General features: G+C 35.2%; 1 protein-coding gene across 1 annotated transcript; it reads right to left on the bottom strand.

Annotated features, from left to right (window-relative positions):
- Nucleotides 1–241: 241 nt before the first annotated feature.
- On the bottom strand, nucleotides 242–3807 carry LOC149822078 (binding partner of ACD11 1-like). Its single transcript, XM_089980885.1, has 5 exons — nucleotides 3650–3807; nucleotides 1852–1955; nucleotides 1690–1765; nucleotides 1060–1143; nucleotides 242–971 (listed from the first exon to the last, which is right to left on the bottom strand). Exons 1-5 carry the CDS (start codon nucleotides 3653–3655, stop codon nucleotides 432–434), a joined length of 810 nt encoding a protein of 269 aa, XP_089837011.1. The 5' UTR covers nucleotides 3656–3807; the 3' UTR covers nucleotides 242–431.
- Nucleotides 3808–23824: the final 20017 nt, after the last annotated feature.

Here is a 23824-nt window from a genome sequence, read left to right on the forward strand (position 1 = left end):
TAATGCCCTCAATCATATCATCATCAAGATTAAACTTCACAAGATTCGAAACATCCAAAGCCTATGCATCTTAATGGGGATTATTCCAAACAAGAAAGAGGATATCACAACCAACATTGCATACGAGGGCAGCTGAACTAACAATTCACACTGAATAAGGGACAATCCATACGTTACCACAATCTCCACCTGAAGAATTGCTGGTCCTACAAAGGCAGAGGGCATATACTAGCAATTCCTAGAAACAAGAGGAACCCTACAAATCTTCCTTGATAGTAAAGGTAATGCATCAACACAAACATGTTCCTTTTAGTCACTAACATAGCGGGGATCCAGCAGATGGAACCATTGAAATAAAACAAAGTAATTTAGAACGTGAAATCTTTTAACTGGATACAAGACTATATACAATCTCTTCAGCAATCAAAGAATCAAGACCTTGAAGAAGGTTCACTGGATGCAGCTTTTGGAGACTCGGAGAGATGAACCGGTTGATAACCTTCCCCTCTTATGTTTTCTTCTTCTGCCTTAGTGACCTTCTCCTTGGCCTTCAAACCCACGTCCTCCGCAGCCTTGGCAACCTTGTTGAAGGCGCCGGTCACCCAGGAAGCTCCGGTGAACACATAACGATTTTTCATAATCGCAGAACCAGCACTGCTAACCTTCTCCTCAGCCACTGCAAAGGCAGATCTGGTCTTCTCAGAAACGTGGAATTTCTGATCCACTTCTTTAACTTTCTCATTGACGACGGCAGTGCCCATGCTTATCTTCTCACTAAGTCCAATCTTCTTATCTAGAGAAGCAACCTTGGCGGTGGCGTTGGATGTGAGCCGGTGCTTATCATCAAATGACTTGGCTTTGTTGAGGGCATCCTTACCCAAGATGAAACCCTTGGCCAGCATGCTGCTAACAACATCTTCTGCCTTCTGAACTGTAGATTCAGCACTGCTAACAAATTTCTTGTCCTTTTCCTGGAATGACAGAATTTGGCTGGTAAATAACCTACAAATGCAACATGCTTTACACCAAAGATGGAATTCACAGGAGAGGGCGAGTTACCGCTGGAGGAGCCGAGGCAATAGGTGGTAATTGGTAATCAGGAGCAAGCGTAATGGAAACAGAGAGATCAACTATTGTAGCACCCTGTCCCACAATAAAATTTTAATGAACTATGTCAAGATAATAGATAAGAATCAGCACCGTTTGTAGACTACTAAAGGGCGACAGTGCATGCTGCATCAATCAGAAGTGCCATTTGGTTGTGGTAAACCATTTATCAACAGAGCTTCATGGTCATTGAATTAACAGGTCAGGTTTCAAATTTTGGTTCTATTCAGTCTTGAGCATCCGTTAGGAAAAGGCAGAAAGAACAATAGAGTCGAAAATGATTAAAGCAGTATCTGAGAAGAGGGAGATGAGGGGAAGATTTACTATTGCAATATTTGTATTACCCAAGCAACACATCAACAGAGAGGCTTCCAAAAGAGAAATGCCTAGACACAGAACTTTAATATAAGCACACCAGTAATATCTTGAATTCATGAAGAACATGGACAATAAAAAACAGAAAAAACCTAATAAAAATACAGAACACACTCATCATGTTAAAATCAAAGGCCAGTGATATGATAAATGCTCAAAAGAAAATACATCTCAAGAAAAAAATTAATGCAGAGATGCCAAATGTACCGAAAGAAGCAGTGCAGTCTCAGCACCCTGAGAATCCTTGAAGGTGACATATGCAATTTGAGATCTCTCGCTTTCACTGCAAACAAAAGAGGTTCTTTGGAGTTAAATGTCAAGAATTGCAATTTTCTTCCAAGAAGACAGAGACAATAAAGGAACACAAACCTTTGCAATTCCACAAATTCAATATCCCCAGAGAAAGAAAAGAATTCTTTGATGTCTTGCTCAGTTGCACCTAAGGAGACATTGTTGACCTTCACTGTTTTCACCTATTTTCAGAAACAGGGAGATGGTTAAAAGAACATATTAAGAAAAAACTTGTGAATATCTGATAATCATCAAACTGATGCAAGAAAAGCGAGAAGCATTTAAGAATAGACAAACAGAAAAACAGCAACAGACTCTAAGTGAACTACCGGACAACAAGGAGAGCACAAGAACCAAGCCAAAAGCCCTTAGGCAGTTGTTGAGGTTCAGCTCAGACCTGTTTGTACCAGGGTCAGAGTTCAACCTGCTCAAGCTGGAGTTGGTAATACCAGCTACTATTTTTCCCTTTCCCATCTGATCTACAAGGGTGAAAGGCGGAATCAGGATTTGAAGCTGCAACCCATGGGTTCTACAAAGTGTTACATTAACCGGGGCAACATCGCCCTTTTTTTTTATTAAAGTTCACCTACATAAGGAGTTGTTAATTTTGTAACTTCACCAATTAAATTTTTTTACTTCTAACAAACATTATTTATACCATGGTTGCAACAATTAATCAATGTGCCATGTACTCATGTCAAATTATCCAAATATGATTGGTGAAAGAAATTAATATAGATTGTGACCATCGTATTTTGAGATTTGTTAGAACTTGTGAACATCCACTAAAAGTAACCCCACAACCCCCCCTCCCCCAACACACACACACACACACACACACACACACACACACACACACACACACACACACACACACACACACATGTTGTGACATCCATATCCATAACATACCGTGTTTTTAAAGAATCTAAACAAATATACCCATAAGGCCATAAAATACACTTCCAAAACATACCTTAGCAATACAACCTAAACATTTTGTGCTTTACAATACTCAGTTGGATTAAGCAATCCAGGCAATTTGCTAAGCCAAAGATATGATAAGAAATAAAGAGAATAGCAGCAGCGCCTAGGGATCCCATCAATGAAATACTTCCTAATCCACAACCGTGATGCATATGCTAGCACGCCAACCTAACCAGTGTTAGCGAAACAGTTATGCAGAGCACATTGCTAGGTGCAACCAAGATTTGGACCATCGTGAGACAGTGCCAACGTTCCCCTCCATGTAAACACAAACAGATGCACAATCGATCACGCAACAAATATTAAGCACACGCATAGATAGGGCAACAAAGATTACACTCATACACTTATGATAAGGTTGAATTTTAACAAACTCCGAATCCTCGATTTGCAACTCGTGATTCCACAAACTACTCTTCCTAATCTCTTCTTTTGTAGAACAACTATTATATTCACACATCGGACATCAAGAAGGACAGTCACACAGCAATCGATCTCTATTTTGTACCGTTTCTATCTTAATCTCACAACTCTTCAGTCATTCACACGATACTTTCAGGCTAGTACAACAGCAACAAACGCCACAATCACACCACTAGGTACAGATCAATACACCAAGATCCAACCTTTACGCCATAATCTCACTCGATTCCCCAAAATTCGCGACAAAACCAACAAGGCACGATCAAATCGTCCCCCAAATACCACAAAGAAGCTACACTAGCCCTCATCTCAACACTAATATTCCAGGATTTAAGATCATCCACACATATCCAACAAATTCAATATCAAAACTTCCAATTTCAACAAGAACAACTATTAAAATTACTCAAAGAAAAGCAGAAAAAGAGCAGGAAAACGATCGCCGATTCGAAGAGAAACCACTCACCGACATTGAGCCTGAGCTTTCCTACTCCCTGTGATATAAAAGAGAGAGAGAGAGAGAGAGAGAGAACTGAAGATCTAACGAAGCGTTGGAAATTGAAACCCTAAAATAGGGAAGGGAAGAGAGCGGAAGGGTCTTTCGTGCGGCCCGCTTGAAGGGTAGAGATTAAGAGGATCTCCTCATGTGTTTAATCTCTCTTTAACTCTATTAACCTAATTAATTAAGCGAGACCGATGACGGTCGGTTCAACCCGACCGACGGAAAAAATGACCAAAATACCTTCAACACGATGCTTACGCAGGAAGCAAATGCAATTGCAGTCCTCACGCTTCCGAGACGCGTTACTGTTTCCCGGGGCTTAATGACGAAAACAGCTCTAGTCTTTTTATAAAATTCCAATGCGCTTTTCTCACGACTACGGGTGCGTGCAGCTGACATGCTTCGTGCTTTTAATCTTACCATAATGACAAAAACAACCCTTTCCTTTCATCTAAATTACGTTTTACATACGCCATACATTAATTTACTTAATTAAGGGACAGCATTTGGTACCGTCGTGGGTAAGGAACCCCTTAGTTAGAACTTATAAGAAATTGTTGTTACGACCAAATCTGATCTCATGGATGTGTTCAACATCAAAATAGTAGAAGTCAACCCTTGGATCATAGCTTTTTTAAGTAAAGATATGTTTTTTTGAGGTTTGAAAATTTGGTGCATTGTAATGTACGTGTAAAATCAGTTTTTACAGTGTAGATCACATCTAAAACAACAACAAAAAAATAAAAACATTTCACTGTTTCTCTAAGAAGTTTCTTATCCACAAGTAGGGGTGTCAACGCCCTTAGTTTACCCAGACTCTACCCGAACCAAACCCTATAGGGTCCAGGTATGGTGATAAATAATAAGACCCGAGTCTAGACCCCCCCAAGGTTCGATTAATACATGGACCCAGGTATAGTTTATGAAATTTTATACCAGACCCAGACCCAAATCCAAACCCAACCTGAGTTTCTGATTAAGACCTGCAAATTTTCAATGTAAAATGATAATATATATATATATGAGTTAATATTTGGTGCCTTTGAAGGCACCCAATTATATGTGACTGTTAAGTTAAAAATCATAGGTTCACGCTTTATCAACTCAGGAATGTTTGTTTGCTAAGGATCATGATATTTTGATCCAAAAAATATGATTTCTTGAATCATAAAATTTTAGTGCAGTGTAGACCATTCATTTTTTAAGTTCTTACAAAATTGGCTTATGTGTCATGATCATAGGATTCAAAACCTATTTTCAACTAAACAAATATTGTATTTCACATCCATAAGATTTAATTTACAAACAAAAAATGAAAACATATGATTTTCAGATCAATAATTTCATATAATTTGGTGCCTTCAAAAGCACCAAATATTAACCTTATATATAGGGTAAATATTGACTACTAATGAAGGTAAGAAACTAATGAGGGGAAATCACTCTTTTCTTCAATTATTTTTTTTTGTAAATCAAATGTTACGGCTGTGATCTATATGGTTTGTTTAGTGGAAAACTTGTTTTAAATAATATGATTATGACAAGTAATTAAATTTTTAAAAGGGTCCAAAAACCAATAGCCTATAATGTGCCAAGATTTCATAACTCAAAAGATCATATTTTTATATCAAAAAAGCATCATCCAAGGCTTAATCATTAACAAACAAACCATGCTACATAGTTATATTGAATCAATACAACTTGCACCTGTGATTTCTAATTCATTAGTTTCTTACCTTCATTAGTAATATATATACATATATATATATATATATATATATTTATTTATTTATTTGAACTCCGTCTGTGTATAACTGTTTAGTTATACACCGTCGATCCCAAGCCCGGATAAAGGAGGAGGGTTGCCGTAGACTAGTGACAGCCAGCATAAAAACTTAGTCATACCCTATGAATATGAACCAATATGAGAATTTCGTTGGGGTGTTCCCTACTAAGCGACGTGTTGTACTCTATAGGCTCGGAGGCAGTGATAAATGGACAAAGGTTGCTAGGTCGTTGCCCAAAAGCAACGCATCACATCGGCGCCCGGGTATGGTGTCAAATAGGCAAGGGTTCCCTCACTTTGTTGGATGGGTGGGGGTAAAGAAGTTAGTCCAAGACCATAAAATTAGGTTAGCCACTTGGGACATAGGGTCTTTAACTGGTAAGTTGGTAGAGTTAGTAGATGTTATGTGTAGGAGAAAGATTGATATTTTATGTCTACAAGAGACCAAATGGGTACGTGAGAAGGAAAAAGTGATAGAACCTTGGGGATATAAGATTTGGTATACAGGAATAAATAGAAATAGGAATGGAGTAGGGATTGTTATGAGTCGTGAGTTTATAGATAATGTAGTTGAAGTCCGTAGGAAAGGTGATAGGATTTTACTTATTAAATTAGTATTATGTACGGATATTATTAATATTATTAGTATTTATGCACCTCAAGTAGGTTTAGATGATTCCATTAAGCGTCAATTTTGGGAAGATTTAGATGGAGTAGTACAAGGGATATCTTATGGAGAAAAGCTTTTCATCGGCAGTGACCTTAATGGACATGTAGGCATTAGTAGGGATGGATTTGAGAGTATCCATGGAGGCTATGGTATAGGAGAAAGAAACGAAAGTGGAGAAAGGATTTTAGATTTTGGTTTGTCCTATGATATGATCTTAGCAAACACTTGGTTTAGGAAGAGGGAGTCTCACCTAGTAACATTTAAAAATGGGGTTAATATGAGTCAGATAGATTTTTTCCTACTTAGAATGAGAGATAGAGGTTGTTGCATCGATTGTAAGGTTATACTAGGAGAAAGTGTAGCTACACAACATAGAGTTTTAATTTTAGATCTTAGAATTAGAAAATGCCGCAAAAGGAATAGACATAGGATAGATCCGAGAATTAAGTGGTGGGCACTGAAAGGAGCTAAACAATGAATGTTTGTAGAGCAAGTAGTTAAGGAAACTGATTAGTGTCTCGGGGAGGATTCGGAATCAATGTGGAATAAGATAGCGGGTGGCATGAGAAAGGTGGCTAAGGAGGTATTGGGTGAGTCTAAAGGCGGTGCACTGCTAGGTAAAGATACATCATGGTGGAACGAGGATATCAAATTAGTTATTAAGGTTAAAAGAGAGTGTTATAGAAATCTAAGAGTCGTGATAATGAGAATTTGGAGAAGTATATGATAGCAAAAAAAGGAAGCTAAAAAAGTAGTTCGAAATACGAGAGATAAGGTACATAAGGAGGTTTATGACAAGTTGGATACCAAAGAGGGTGAGAAGGATATTTATAGGCTTGCAAAGATGAGAGATAGGAAATCGAGGGATCTGGGTATGGTTAGATGTATCAAAGATGAAACGCAAAGGGTTTTAGTCAAAGATGAGGAGATTAAGGAGAGATGAAAAGATTATTTTGATAAGCTATTTAATGAAAGTCGTGCTTAGAATCTTGGAGACTTGTCCATTCCTTTTCATGAGATGAATTGTGACTTCATGCGCAAGATTCAAAAGAAAGAAATTGCAGAGGCTTTGAAGAAAATGAAATCAAGAAGGGCAGTTGACCCAGATGGTATACCTATCGAGGCTTGGAAATGCGTAGGAGAGAAAGGTTTAGAATGGTTGACAAATCTTTTTAACAAGATTTGGCGGACAAATAAGATGCCTAATGAGTGGAGGAAGAGTACATTGGTGCCTCTATATAAGAATAAGGGTGATATACAAGATTACACAAACTATCATGGTATAAAATTTATAAGTCATACTATAAAACTTTGGGAGAGGGTGATTGAGTCTAGGTTGAGGAAGGTTGTCATGATATTGGAGAATCAATTTGGTTTTATGCCTAGAAGATCAACTATGGAAGCTATATATCTTCTTAGACAACTTATTGAGAGAAATAGAGAGAGGAACAAAGATTTGCATATGGTTTTTATTGATTTGGAGAAGGCATACGATAGAGTACCTAGGGACGTTCTCAAGTGGACAATGATGAAGAAAGGTGTTTCTCTCAAGTACATTAGTTTAATTAAGGATATGTATGAAGGAGTAGTAACCAATATCCGCACTTGTGGAGGGGTGACAACAAATTTTCCTATAACGGTTGGGTTACATCAAGGATCTGCTTTAATCCTTTTCCTATTTGCTATAGTGATAGATGAGCTTACGAGATCAATTCAAGAATATGTGTAGTGGTGTATGTTGTTTGCTGATGATATTGTTTTGATTGATGAGTCTAGAGTTGGGGTTAATGCTAAGTTAGAATTATGGAGACAGACATTGAAAGCAAGAGGTTTTAAGTTAAGTAAGAGTAAGACAGAATATATGGAATGTTGGTTTAGTAAGCAACGAAGTAGTGATGGGAGTGTAGTGAATCTTGGTGAGCAAGAAATACCGGTGGAGGGTTGTTTCAAATATTTGGGATCTATCATTCAAAAGTATGGAGAATTTGATGGAGATGTATATCATAGGATAAAGGTTGGGTGGATGAAATGGAAAAGTGCAACTGGAGTATTTTGCGATCGTAGAATGCCATTGCGGTTGAAGGGAAAGTTTTATAGGATGACTATTAGGCCCGCTTTACTATATGGTACGGAATGTTGGGCTGCCAAGAGATATCATATTCAAAAAATGAGTGTAGCTGAGATGCATATGCTTAGATGGATGTGTGGAAATACAATAAAAGATAAGATTCGGAACGAGGAGATACGTAAGAAGGTAGGTGTTGCACCCATTAAAAATAAGATGAGAGAGAATCGCTTACGGTGATTTGGACATATTCGATGAAGGTCTAATGATGCTCTAGTTAGAAGGATGGAGAAATGGGAAAATATATTAGTTAAAAGAGGTCAGGGTAGGCCTAGGAAGACTTGGATGGAGATGATAGGAAAGGATATGAATGCTTTGAACCTCAGTGAGGACATGGCATTGGATAGAAATGATTGGAGGTAAAGGATTCATGTGGAAGACCCAGAATGATTTTCTTTGTTGGTTCATATCGCCGACCCCAATTGTTTTGGGATGAAGGCGTAGTTGTTGTTGTATTTATTTATTTATTTGGTGCCTTTGAAGGTACAAAACTATTGAGCTAAAAATTGTAGGTTCAAGCTTTATTGACTCAATCTAACGACATAGACGCATTCAAAATTGTTGTTTGCTAGTGATCAAACATTCAGTCATGTTATTTCCATGTAAAAAAATGCAAAACAAAACACTAACAAATATGAAAAAAGGTTTTTTATACCCAACACTTGTGTGCCCTCTATATATATATATATAGAGGGATGAAGACAATTTTAATTTACTTCAGATATGGATAATTATTCTCGGTCCGTTTGCTTCCTAACTCTGTTGGTTGTTTTGGTTGTTCTCTCTGTTGCTTGCATTTATTGTCAGACATAATGAGGTATAACATATTCAAATTCATATTCATGTTAGGACTTTGGACAAGGAAGGACCTTACTACATCTCGATTTTACTAGCTTTACAATAATGGGTTTGTTTCTACCTCTCTCTCTCTCTCTCTTTCTTTATATATATAATTTTTAACATGAATATGAATTTATAAGGTCTTTTCCATACAAATCCAAACGTAGTAAGGTCTTTTGGGGAGACATGCTTAAGGAAAAACTTTTAAAAACTCAATTATAGATCTAATGAAATTGGATTTCTAGATCAAATCATATTGTATTTGGAATTTCTAGTTTAATTTCTTTAGTAACCTAACTTGGTTTTATATATATACATATAAAGAGAGAGAGTAATGTGCAAGTTACAAACCATTTATCTCTTAGACCATCGTGAACCCCTTTAAAAATGTTTGCATGTGTTTAATGCTTAATTCAAACCTTTAGACATGCCTATCATTGCTTATTCACTAAGAACCATGTTTTTGATCAAATCAATTTAACAAGAATGATTGAATTTTAGTTAATCAAATTTTCAGTGTAATATAAAATGTTGATTTTTTTTTATTCAGTTAAAAACGCATCTAAACATGAAAATACTTAAACCCATGCATATTTTCTACTAAATAAAGACTAAAGATAACATGTATGATTTAGATTATGTAATAGTTTGAGAGATAAATAGTTAAGAACTTACACATTACTTTATATATATATATATATATATATATATATATATATATATATATATGAGTAATGTGTTCCTTAGGCCCCTTTTTTGTTAGGTCTAATTAGACCCTTTCAAAAATCATAGTTTTAAGTGTTTTTTTGCACTTCTAATATCGTAGATGTGATCTATATGTTTTATTTAGTGTGAACCAGCTTTTGGATAGTCAGAATCTGATCTGTATTTAGGTTTTTCTGGTGATCCAAAATCAATGGCTATGAAGGTACCAATTTTTTTTGCTCGTAAAAACATATATTTTTATAAAAAAATATGATCCAAGAGTCAATTCTAACTAAATCAATCATGTTAAACATATCTAACGGTTCAAATCTATCATAAAACACTTAAAACCTATAGGGAAGAATGAGAAATGGGGCCTAATATGTCCATCTCTCTCTCTCTCTCTCTCTCTCTATATATATATATATATATATATATATATATATATATAATCAAATAAAGTTTCAAAATATACAACCAATGATAATCAATGTTGTTTCTTCTCTAACAATCGAGTTCTTCATTAATCGAACTTCACATATTAGACTTTTATTATTCATTTAGTCAGTGATGTGTTTTGAATTATGAATTTTTAATGTTTAAATACATTTTTTAATATACTAAAAATCAATTAAAATCGTTGTAGGATCAAGGCAACGAGCACTAGAGGGAGGGGGGGTCAATAGTGCTTTTAAATCACGTCTTTGGAATTTTGAAGGATTTTGAAATTCACACAGCAATCACACAAAGAACACAAGATTTTATTTTGTTTCGGTCTTCCTGACCTACATCCAGTCCCCAAGCAAAACCCGCTTGAGATTTCCACTATCAACCTTGTGTCACTACCAGAACATACAAACCAAATCCAGACCCACTTTAAGTAACAACCCTACTGAAAGTAAACAACTTCTTTAAACCAAGGAGGTCTTTTTCCTTTTACAAAAAAAAAGAAATAAACAACTTACAATCAACCTACGAGTCTTTCTTATGAATGCAAATGGAGTGGAATAGGCTTCTATGGTTGTTGAAATACTCAACTCACGAATTCAATATCTCACAAAAGAATTTGAGTGAAAAACTCGAGTAAAAATATCAAATGATTGAGAAAATGAATACTTGAATGAATAGGAGTGAAAAACAAAGAATTCAATCTTTGTAATTCAATGTAATTTGATATTTTTGAGTGTAGAATTCACTTTTATTTATAGTTGAAAGATTTCATATGTTGGTAGTACGAAAGGGTGTCAAAACAATCACTTTTGAATGGTCAATTCGTTTGAAAAATGAAAAGACACACCTTTTAAAAGTTACAGGAAAATGACTATATTAGTCGACTGAAATCAAATATTAGCAGACTGACAGTTATCGTCAGTCAACTACTGTGTTTAACAGAACCGTTTTAAAATCTAGAGTTTAAAACTTAGTCAACTAAAGAAAAGTTAGTCGACTGATGAAAACATCAGTAGACAGAAAAACCATTCAGTCGACTTCTGCTAAATTTTTCTGAAAACAAACATTCTGTCTGGCCGACTAAGAAAACCTTCAGTCGACTCCTGCTAAATTTTCCATAAATCAAACATTTTATCTGGTCAACTAAGAGTCGATTAGTCGACTAATCAGAAAGTTGATATTTTTGCTTTGAAAAATTGGCGCAAAAAAGTTGATCGACTAGTGAGTCTGTTGGTCCACTAATAAACATAAAAAATTAAGTAAAGAGTTTTTTAAAATGATTTTCATGAAGGGTTCTTTTAGAAAAGTTTTTCTAAAGACTTTTTAGATGAAATGCAATTGAAATATGCACTCTAAGTAAGGCTCTTATAAGAATCTAAGACATTTAAAGAAATTTATATTTGCACATTTGTCTTCAAAGATTCTTTATTGAATTCTTCAATTCTTGTCATCTTTCTTCATTGCCTTAGCTGAAATGCAATTGATTCACTTGTTCATCATCAAAATCTAGTTCTAGAAATGTCATATACGGCTTCGTTGTCGTAACAATCGCCCCATTTTTATGATGACAAACTAGTCACAGATAGATCAATGATACACAGATGGAGATTTTACTCCCCCTATCAATATGCTGCAAAACATAAGAATTTAGCACAATCAAGGCATATATATATCACATATTGATTGTTTTGCATTTTCATCATTACTTCATGCATTTCTATTTTTTTTCATGAAATTGGTATCAAGTTCTTATGCAATTTTCAATGCTTTCTCATGCAATTTTCATGTTTGTCTTTTTCTCCCCCTTTGTCATAATCAAAATGAGTAAGTGGAGTCATAGTATAAGCAAAATACAAATTCAAGTTTAAAATATTATAACTCCAAAAATTATCAATGTTTATGAAAAGAAATATTGTTTTATCAAAGCAATAACAGTAAACAAAGTTCAAGAGAAGTGTTGCTTGATCATCTCCTTGAGTTCAGCGATATCAGACTGAATGGATGAAAGCTTCTGAGTAACATCTTCACGAAATGTATGTTGTTGAAGTTCTACAGCTTCAATGTGTTTGAGAATTTCATCATCATCTTTTCCCGTAGAGAATCACTTCCTTTTGCCTTGAGATGGAGGCAATAGAAGGGATGGTGATGGTTCAGAAGATATAGGAGATCCAAATGATAAAGGAACTAGATAGGTAAGTTTCATGCGTTTAAAAACAGTTTTATCAAAGATTTCCTTTTGCAGAACAGATTTTTATTAGTCAAAGGCACTTTGAAATATTTGAAAATGCGGGTAAGAAGACATCCATACGCAAGAAAGGGTTTTGTTTCCACAACGTAGTAAAATATACGTTTGCCCAATTTGCAGAAATATTTCCAAATAAGACATAAAGTGCAGTAGAAAGATCTGTTGAAAAGTAATCAAAGGATCCGGTTTTAGGGAGAACATTATGAGCAAAAATTCGTCCGACAATGCGAGCGCAAGGTTGAAGATTGGTATTCTTGAAGGGAGGACAATGAGGTGTACCGGAAAGAAAAATTTGTTCAAAAATATTTTCATCATTAAGTTCAATAGAATTGAATGAAGTTCTCGAAGATAAAACATTAATGATTTGTCCAAGGAGTTTGGAATCAAACTCGATTTCAATGTCTCTAACACGAGAGAAAATAAAACTGGTATCGTAATTGATTTACAAATTTGTATAAAACAAATGAATTAAGAATGGATAATAATCACGATCGAAAAATGCATCAAAAAGATGTGAAATCTTTGTAAACAATGTCTCAAGATTATATCGTGAATAAACGTGAAAAAGAACACTTCTACCAAATAAGATGGGAAGGGCAGAAATAGATCCAAATGTGTCATATGGAAGAGGATTTCTAAGTAGTCTAAGTGAGAATCTGTGATGTCTCTTTCCTGTCGGTGTGGATGAAGAAGGGGAACCTTGTGCGGAGGCGGCTTTCTGGCGAGGCATGGTCGGAAGAAAAGATGAATCTGTCGAAGAGAAGCGGTGCCGAAGGGAGTGGCTTGTCGGCGAGGTTGAGACACTGTTGAGAATGACTTCTAACGCTACAGTGAGGATGTCTGGCGAGAGAATGCAAGTGTCTCACATTGCAGACGTTATCTGATGCTGCAGAGGAACACTAGTGCAGAGAGGTGATCGTCTGGCATCGCAGACGTGAACTGTTGTAGAAACAATCCAGTGCGGCAAGAAAATTCCGGTGAGGAGGAGAAATTCATCCAGTCAAGAGATTGAGTCTCCTAGGGTTTGTGTAAGAGGGAAAGAAACGACACAGAGAAAGGATGTGATTGGCTTCAAAAGAGGTGTAAACACGCGGGCGTGTTTTTTTAAAGAATAATGACTTCCCTTTTAAACAAAACCAAGGAGTATCGGGTCTCTTCCTTTTAAAAATTTAAAAACAACCATCAGTCGACTAATTGATAGTTGTCAGTCGATTAAAAAGTTCAATTTTAAAGATTTTTCAAAAAATAAAAAGTTCTAAAATAAATTTATAAATCTAATAATGAGCAAATGCCTAGTTGTCTTCTAATTCTTATAAAATCTTTATTTTTAAGTAGTTTAGTAAAGATATTGGCATGTTATGCATTTGTGGGTATAAAATTTAAAGAAATATCTCATTTTAACACATGATCTCATAAGAAATGATGTTTTACTTCAATATGCTTAGTTCTTGAGTGCTGAACAGGATTTTTTGAGAGATTTATAGTACTAGTGTTACTAGCTTTGCTTTATTTTGAATAACTTCGCCATTTTCGTCCAGCTTATTTCAGAAGACTCATCTTGTTCCAATTACCGGATGATCCGTTGGTCTATCAACTCGATCTCATACATCATTCTTAGCAAATTGGTTAAGTTCTTCAGACATGGCCAAAAGCCAAAATTCATCATCACAAGCCTCATTGATATTCTTTGGTTCTATTTTTTATATGAAAGCAATATTTGCAATATATTTTTTCAATTGCCTTCTAGTTTGGACACCACTCTTTATTTCTCCAATAATCTACTCATGTGGATGATTGAGAATTTCTTTACAAATCGGTGGAAGAGAAATATTTTCTTGAGAAGTGCTCTCTATCAAAGGTTCTCCTTGAAGTATGACTTCTTTTCCTTCGCTTAGAGGTATAATTTGCTCACTATTCTCATCAAATGCAATATGTAAAGATTCTTCAATGCAAGATGTTCTTTTATTAAAAATATGATAAGCTTTACTTCTAGAAGAATATCCAAAAAATATTGCTTCGTCTGATTTTGAATCAAACTTATCACGATTATCTTTGGTATTTAACAAAAAGCATTTACTACCAAAAATTTTGAAATATGAGACCTTTGGTATACGATCATAATACAATTCAAAACATATTTTATGTAAAAATGGTTGAATAAGAACATGGTTTAAAACATAACATGTATTTATTGCTTCAGCCCAAAAGTATTTTGGTAAATTTTTATCTTGAAGCATGGTTCTAGCACATTCTTGCAAAGTTCTATTCTTTCTTTCAACAACTTCGTTTTGTGGAGCCGCTCTAGGAAAAGCAAAGTTGTGAGATATACCATGTAGATTACAAAACTTTAGAAAAGATTCATTTTCAAATTCACCACCATGATCACTACGAATGGTAATAATAGATATAGATTTTTCATTTGTAATTCTTCTATAAAGTTTAAAAAATTCAGAAAAAACATCATTTTTGCTTTTTAAAAAAATCACCCAAGTAAATCCTGAATAATCATCTACTATAACAAAAGCATATTTACTATCATTCAAACTTTGAATTCTAGATGGTTCAAATAGATCTAAATGTAAAAGTTCAAGAGGACGCTTTGTTGAAATTATATCTTTTACTTTGAAAGAACTTTTGATTTGTTTACCCATTTGGCAAGCATCACATAAGTGATCTTTCTTATATGGTATTCTAGGTAGGCCTCTAACAAGATCATTCTTGGATAACTTAGAAATTAATTTAAAGTTGTGTCATAACCATTGAATTTTATTTGAAGCAATAAGACATTTTTCATTAAAAGTGGATAACTCATCTAGATAAAGTTCATATACATTATTCTTTCTTTTACCTTAAAAAAAGATCTTTTTAGAACAAAAATAAAAAATTAAGCATAAATCATATTCAAAAGAAACGAGAAAACCTTTATCACATATGATTAATGGATAATAAATTATGCATTAAACCATCTACTAAAATTATATTTTCTATCAAAAGAATTTTTGGATTATCAATGTTACCAATACCGATTACTTTTCCCTTGTTATTGTCACCAAAGGTGATGGTTCCTCCATCCTTACTTGGAGGATGAAAAATAACTCTAGCCTTCCAGTCATATGTTTGAAACAATCGCTGTCTAAGATCCATTTGCTTCTTATTTTGTGTACCTACAACAAAATTGGAAGACAAAGCATTTGACCCCTTTTTATTTTTGAGTCTATGAGCGTTAGTCTTAGGAACCCATATCCATTTGGATTTTGGTTTCCTTTGAGAATAAATATTCTTTCTATAAAAAGATTTAATATTTCTAGAATAATCATGTCTAGGCTTATAAGCTTTATAAGTACCATGATTAGATGTATTTCTATTATGACTAAAAAATTGAGTTCTTTGAACTAATGATTGAGAATTTTGACTTTGATTCTTTACCACATAATTTGGTCTATTTTGAGTATCAAAGAAACTATATCCCAATCTGGTTTTATTAAACGAGCATCTTTGAGAACCAATAAGTCTTTCTAGATTTTTTTGGTCATTAGTGAACTTAGTCACTATAGAAAGAAGATCATTTGATTTTTCTTTCAGACTTGATATTTCTTCTTGTAAGACATTGGTTCTAATTCCAATTTCTTTTATCTCAGATGCTTGACAGGAGTTTTCCTTCTTGAGATCTTCTATCTCTTGAAGTAACACTTTGTTTTTAGAGTCAAGAGTTAAGTTTTCAGTTTTTAACTCTTTGTTTTTAGAACTTAGACTCTTAAATCTAGTATATAAATCATTAAAAGCTTCTAATAAATCATCATACTCAAATTTACTTACTGAGTCTTCTTGTGCTACAAAGCACATATTGGCGACTTCTTCATTTGATTCTTCGTCGAAAGATAAATTACTTTCATCCGAACTTGCTTGAAATGCCTTTTTCTTCTTGAATTGGTCTTTAGTCTTGATTTTGAGAATAGGACAATCTTTCTTAATGTGTCCTGCCTTTTTGCAGTTAAAGCACTTAACTTCATTAGGATTGAAAGAATCAATTTTCTTTACCTTCCTTTGAAATCTTTCTTTTTTTATGAATCTTTTGAATTGCCTAGTGATGAGGGCAATATCTTCATCTTCTTCTGAATCTTTAGAGTCAGAAGTGGCCTTGAAAGTAAGAGATTTCTTCTTGGTTTCTTTTTCTTGTCTATCATGAAGTTGGACTTCATATGCCATTAAGTTGCGAACCAAATCTTCAAGAGAAAGGGTTTTTAAATCATTTACTTTCTCTGTTGTTATGGTTTTTCTCTCTCATTCAGGAGTTAAACACCTTAGGATTTTTTTAACTAAATCCACTTGTGAATATTCTTTTCCAAAGGATTTTAGAGTGCTAGTAATATCGGTCATTCTTGTTACCATGTCCGATATAGACTCATTTTGCTTCATTTTAAACAATTCAAATTTATGAACTAAAGAAGCAATCTTAGATTCATTTACCTTTGACATACCTTCATGAGTAATGAGAAGAGTATGCCAAATTTTATTTAATGTAGAACATTGAGAGATGTGATTGAACTCTACCTTGTAAACGGCACAATATAGCGCATTCATAGCTTTGGCATTGAGTGAAGCAGTCTTCCTTGCTTCATCGGTCCATAGGCTGAAATCAGTTGATGGTGTTTGGTACTTTTCTGAATTAACTCTCCAAATTTTGAAATCCATAGATTGTAAGAATATTGTCAATCTTACTTTTAAATAGTCATAATTTGTTTCGTTAAAGAGAGGAGGACGAACTGAGGAGCATCCTTCTTTGTGCTAAGAAGACGATGTTGTTGCCATGCTAGATGATGGTAAAATCGTGATATAGCAAACCTGCTCTGATATCAAATGAAAGTGTTGTAGGATCGAGGCAACAAGTACTAGAGGGGGGGTGAATAGTGCTTTTAAATCACGTCTTTGGCATTTTGAAGGATTTTGAAATTTACACAACAATCAAACAAAAAACATAAGATTTTATCCTAGTTCGGTCTTCTTGACCTACATCTAGTCCCCAAGCAAAGCTCGCTTGAGATTTCTACTATCAACCTTGTGTCACCACAAGAACATACAAACCAAATCCAGTCCCACTTTCAGTAACAACCCTATTGAAAGCAAACAACTTCTTTAAACCAAGGAGATCTTTTTTCTTTTACAAAGAAAAAGAAATAAACAACTTACAATTAACCTACAAGCTTTTCTTATGAATGTAAATGGAGTGAAATAGACTTCTATGGTTGTTGAAATACTTAACTCATGAATTCACAATCTCACAAAAGAATTTGAGTGAAAAACTGGAGTGAAAATATCAAGTGAGAGAAAAATGAATGAATAGGAGTGAAAAACAAAGAATTCAATTTTTGTAATTCGATATTTTTGAGTGTAGAATTCACTTTTATTTATAGTTGAAAGATTTCATACGTTGGTAGTACGAAAGGGTGTCAAAACAGTCACTTTTGAATGGTCAATTCGATTAAAAAATGAAAAGACACACCTTTTAAAAGTTACAGGAAAACGGCTATATTAGTCGACTAGAACAATAGTTAATCGACTGAAATCAAATATTAGCAGACTGACAGTTATCGTCAGTCGACTATTGTGTTTAACAGAACCGTTTTAAAATCTAGAGTTTGAAACTTAACGACTAAAGAAAAGTTAGTCGACTGATGAAATCATCAGTAGACTGAAAAACCTTTCAGTCGACTCCTGCTAAATTTTTCATAAATCAAACATTCTGTCTGGTCGACTAAGAGTCGATTAGTCGACTAATCAGAAAGTTGATATTTTTGCTTTGAAAAATTGACGCAAAAAAGTTGGTCGACTGGTGAGTTTGTTGGTCGACTAATAAACATGAAAAATTAAGTAAAAAGTTTTCTAAAACAATTTTCATGAAGGGTTCTTTTAGAAAAGTTTTTCTAAAGACTTTTAGATGAAATGCAATTGAAATATGCACTCTAAGGCTCTTACAAGAATCTAAGACATTTAAAGAAATTTATATTTGCGCATTTGTCTTCAAAGATTATTTATTGAATTATTCAATTCTTGTCATTTTTCTTCATTGCCTTAGCTGAAATGCAGTTTATTCACTTGTTAATCATCAAAATCTAGTTCTAGAAATGTCATATACGTCTTTGTTGTCGTAACATCAATGGCCCACAATACTTTGTATTATAAAGTTTTAAATGCATTGTAACTTGTATTCAAAATCAATGCATTTAAAACTTCATAAATATTCAAGCATTCAAAAATCATATTTTTTTATAAAAAATAAATGATCCAATGGTTGATTCTTCCTAACAAATTCACCATGCCAAGCATATCCACATGATTGGATTTGCAAAAAACTGTTTAAAATGCCCATATTTCTAGTTATCTCTCTCTCTCTCTCTCTCTCTCTCTCTCTCTCTATATATATATATATATATATATATATATATATATATATATATATATATAAAAAGGATAGCATTTGCTACCCTCGTGGATAAGGAATCCTCTACTTAGAACCCATAGAGGGGGTTGTTCGGAACAAATCTAAGCTAATGGATGTATTCAACACCGTCAAAATACCCTTGAAATATAGTTTTTGGACATAAAAATATGGTTTTTTGAGGTTTGAAGATTTGGTACAATGTAGGTTGTTGATTTTTCAACCTTTATAAAATTTGGCATATATGTCAGAAAAACACAATCTAAAGGTCAATTTCTACTAAACTTAATATGTAAATCATATCAAAAGGGTACGTGTAAAGAAAATAAAGATATTAAACTTTTCATTAGGGGTTCCTTACCCACTTTTAGTGTTGGAGCATTATGCACCGCTGATCACACACGCTATCAGTGACACAAAATATTTGTGCAAAAACTTTTTAGAGGCGGCCATAACTGCCACTAAAGGGTCAAAATTCACACAAAAAAGGGCATGTAGCGCAATGCTGAGGGTGTTTGGTGATACGACCAATAGTGTGTATATATAATATATAGGAAGTGGTTTTCTTATAATTTTTAAGTTGTTTTTTTGTCATTTTGAATCCATATTTAAATGCTTAATAGTTAAGACCAATCTACTTTCTTAAAGACCACCCATGTCCTCTACCAATTTCATTTCTTCTCCCAACAACCGCTTGACTAACTTGACTTCTACTCACCTGAAAATTAATCGAAGATTTGCTTCCGATATGATTGTCAGCAGGAATTAGATACAAGGCATTGATACCCATGAACCACTTTTTTTCAAAGGCCCAACAGAATCCAAGTTTTCATTCAAACCCACATTCATTTTTCAGCAAAATAAAGCCATCATTCATGGGAAGATTACAATAAACAAATGCTTTCCTGGTGCATTTTTGTGTTGTTTCAGATGCTGATGGAAGCCTACGAACCAAGTCCACCCTCATTTTGCAGCAAGATTTTACCTCTCTCTCAGTCTTTGTCTCTAGTGGAGGAACTAGAAAACCTTGATGCTAAAATGAGGAAAGGAACTTGCGGAAGGAAGTAGAACTGAAATGCGCTGGTGCACTTAATGAGAGAGAAAAGAACTTTATTATAAATTACAAAAATACCTCCTAAAAATACAAAAACAAACCTATTTTGATGACATATTTTGTTTTTACAATAGTTTGTGCATGATGCTACAGTACACTATATATATAGGGTCACTATAACATGGAACTAGGCATTTCCGAGACTTTTTTTTTGCAAATCCAACCCTTAAGATGCATTCATAGTGGTCAGTTTGATAAGAATCGACTATTGGATCATGTATTTTTGTTGAAAAAAACTGAATTTTTGATGCTTGAATATTTACAAATTTTTTGAGCGGTTGATTTTCAAACCTTAACAGATCTTTGTTATGCATCTTAATCGGATAATCCAAGAGTCTGTTTCTATAAAAGCATGTAGATCACATCCGTACTGTGAAGTTTAAGAAACAAAAAACATGAAAATCCTGTTTCATACTCCAGTTCACACATTTCCAGTTAAAATTATATAACCAATAATTTGAAAGGAGACCGTGCAACCAAAGAAAGGAGTAACATCTATAACCAATGATGACTGGACAACGTCCTTACTCTTATAAAGATCTACATATTGGATTTTTATCATTTATTACGCAACATATTTGACAATACAAATTTTTTATATTTAGATGCACTTTTTAAAGTGCTAAAAATTGATGCCCCACAGTACTTTGTATTGTAAAACATCAATCATTTGCCTATGAAAACATGTCAAGATATAAAATGTAAAACATGCTTCTTATTAAATACATTGATGAAATGCTTAAACACCGGAGAAGGAAAATCATTCGAACATCATCAGTTATAGATATGTTGCACCTTCTTTTGGTTGCACGGTCTCTCTCTCTCTCTCTCTCTCTCTCTCTCTCTCTCTCTCTCTCTCTCTCTCTCTCTCTCTCAGATATAGATATGTTGCAACATTCCTTCATTTTGGCCACAGAAGTGTTGCACTCTCTCAAGATCAGCGGGGGGGCCTTTTTCACTCTGAAGCTTGACTTTCATAAAGCCTACGACTCGGTTCATTGGCCGTTCCTCTTCAACATGTTGGCAAACTTGGGCTTCGGTAGGCGTTTCTCTAGCTGGTAACCAATGCTCAATCACAGTTTCAGATCAATGGGGTCAAGGGAAAACAGTTCAAACTTGGTCGTGGTCTTCGGCAAGGATGTCCTCTGTCTCCGTTACTCTTTAACGTTGTCTCTGAAGGCCTGGTGGTCTTGGTTAAGAGGGCAGTGGAGGGTGATCTAATTGAATCTCTCGGTATTCAAGAGTGTCGTAGTCAGATCCTGACATACGCTGATGACATAATTATCTTCGGAAGGGCCTCCATCCAACAAATGTTAAGATTCAAGCTTGTCCTTCTTTTTTTCCAATCGATGTCAGGTCTATCCTTGAACTACGAGAAGTGTTGTCTTTCCATGGTCAACGCCCCTGCTTCAATGTTGGACTTGGGCCAGCGGATATTCGGATGCTCGGTTTCGAATAACTCTTTCTCTTATCTGGGCCTGCCGCTTCAAATCAGTCGTGTATCAACGGCAGCCTGGAGCACCACTATCCAAAGGGTTCAGGAAAAAATTTTGGGCTGGCAAGCGTCCTACCTTTCTATCGCAGGTAGACTAACTCTCATTAAGCACGTTCTTTCTACTATGCCAGAATATTTTATGTCTATGTTCCTGATGCCCATGGGGGTTAGTAAGAAGATAACTCAGATAGTGACGCACTTCCTGTGGTCTGGGCGTGGTCCAAAAAACAAGCGCCACCTAATAGGGTGGGACACTCTTCGACTACCCCAAAATAGGGGGGGTTTGGGAATCAAGGACCCCCGACTGAGGAGTATGATTCTTGTCGTGAAGCAGAGTTGGCTTGCACACCAACCTGGGTCTCCGTGTGCAAGCGTGCTTCTAGCTAAATACGGTGGTGTGGAATCATTGGTGGGGGTCACAAGCATGCGTCAGCGATCTATGTCAAAGCTTCGGCGATCATGGATCCAAGCATGGTCTGCAGTTCTGTCTCATAATGGCAATGTTGAATCACAGTCTCCGTTCTTTGGTCGTAACCTTGCTCCGAACGGATTTTTTCGTTCTAAAGAAGGCTACCTCGCTCTCCTTCCGTCGGGGGTGGACCGGTTTCCGACGAACCTGATCTGGGGCAAGGGTCCCACTCCGAGATCATGTTTCCTGGCTTGGCTAATCTTACACAATCGGGTGCAGACTGACAACTTCCTCAAATCCATCGGATTTCATCTGCCGAGTAAATGTGTGTTGTGTGAGGCGGCTGAAGAATCTGACTTTCACCTTTTTTGGGAGTGCTCTGTTTTTCAAAACATCTTTAAGGTGACTTGGAATAAGCCAGGGGTCAGCGTGCGTCAGGAATCGTTCGCCAATGATTTGTTGTGGGGTCCTCAACCAGTTCGTCATTGCAACAAATGGCGTATTATTTGGCGAACTTGGCTTCTCTCGTCATGGTGGGTCGTATGGATGACTCGCAACAACGCTATTTTTCGGCATATTCCGGCAGTGTTCAACAACATGGTGAACCTTATTTTGGCGGACGTATACGCCATTCTCCGCATCAACATCCCTGATCTGCAACACCATCTGCCTCCAGGGACCATTCATGATCCTGGGTGATGCTCGTCGCCTAACTGTATTTGCTTCTTGTTTTTTCTTCATTCTCTACTTGCATCTCTCCTTTTCTTTTTTTCCTTTTTTGGGGCTCCTTGGCATGTCTTGGGCCCGTGTTTGGTTTCTCGGTAGGTTCAATGTTGGTTGAACCTGTTTTCGTTTCGTAATGTTGATGGTTATAGTTCGGCTCTCTCTCTCTCTCTCTCTCTCTCTCTCTCTATATATATATATATATATATATATATATATATATAGAGAGAGAGAGAGAGAGAGAGATGGTAAGTGCTTAATCCATATGTGCCTAAACGGAGTGTAAGTGTGCTGACTATATTGCGTGCATGATGGATGGCTAGCGAGCAAAAACAGCAAAAAATACACAAAAGAAACTTTTAGTGGTTCTTTTGAAGCGCCGCTTAAGGTCTCAATTCCGCTAAGACATTTAGCGGCACTTTAAAATGCTGTCAAAGATACTTTGGAATGTGCTCAATATTTCTAAAATGTATCTTGAGCGGCGTTTTGAAGCACCGCTAAAGGTCTCAATAGAATTGTGGCCTTTAGTGGCGCTTATGAAGTTCTTTTTTACCATTTTTGCACGGTTTGCACGTTTTTGCAAAAAAAAATGTTGAGCGCAGCATCGTTGCATTTTCATTAAGCACCTACCACTCACTCATATATATATATATATATATATATATATATATATATATATATATATATATATATATATATATATATATATATATATATATATATATATGAAACCATGTATCTTTAAACGGGTTTTCTTTTGAACCGTTCAAATGCATGATGTAACGCCACATGTCTTTTTTTTCGAAAAAAACAAATTTAGTGACAGTTTAAATATCTGTTTTTTCACCCATAGATTTAGCAGTGGTCAAGACTGCCACTAAAAGTGTTGAACACGAAAAAAAATAGCACAGCATCGTCGTTTGATCACACATGATCAACGATGATGCTTTGTCCAAACTATCTTCAAACACGTAACAGGTTACTCTCTCTCTCTCTCTCTCTCTCTCTCTATATATATATATATATATATATATATATATATATATATATATATATATGGAGATATAAGATTTGGTATACAGGAATAAATAGGAATGGAGTAGGGATTGTTATGAGTCGTGAGTTTATAGATAATATAGTT

The sequence above is a fragment of the Nuphar pumila genome, chromosome 11 (assembly GCF_984573655.1).
Source record: "Nuphar pumila chromosome 11, dmNupPumi1.hap1.1, whole genome shotgun sequence".
NCBI lineage: Eukaryota > Viridiplantae > Streptophyta > Magnoliopsida > Nymphaeales > Nymphaeaceae > Nuphar > Nuphar pumila.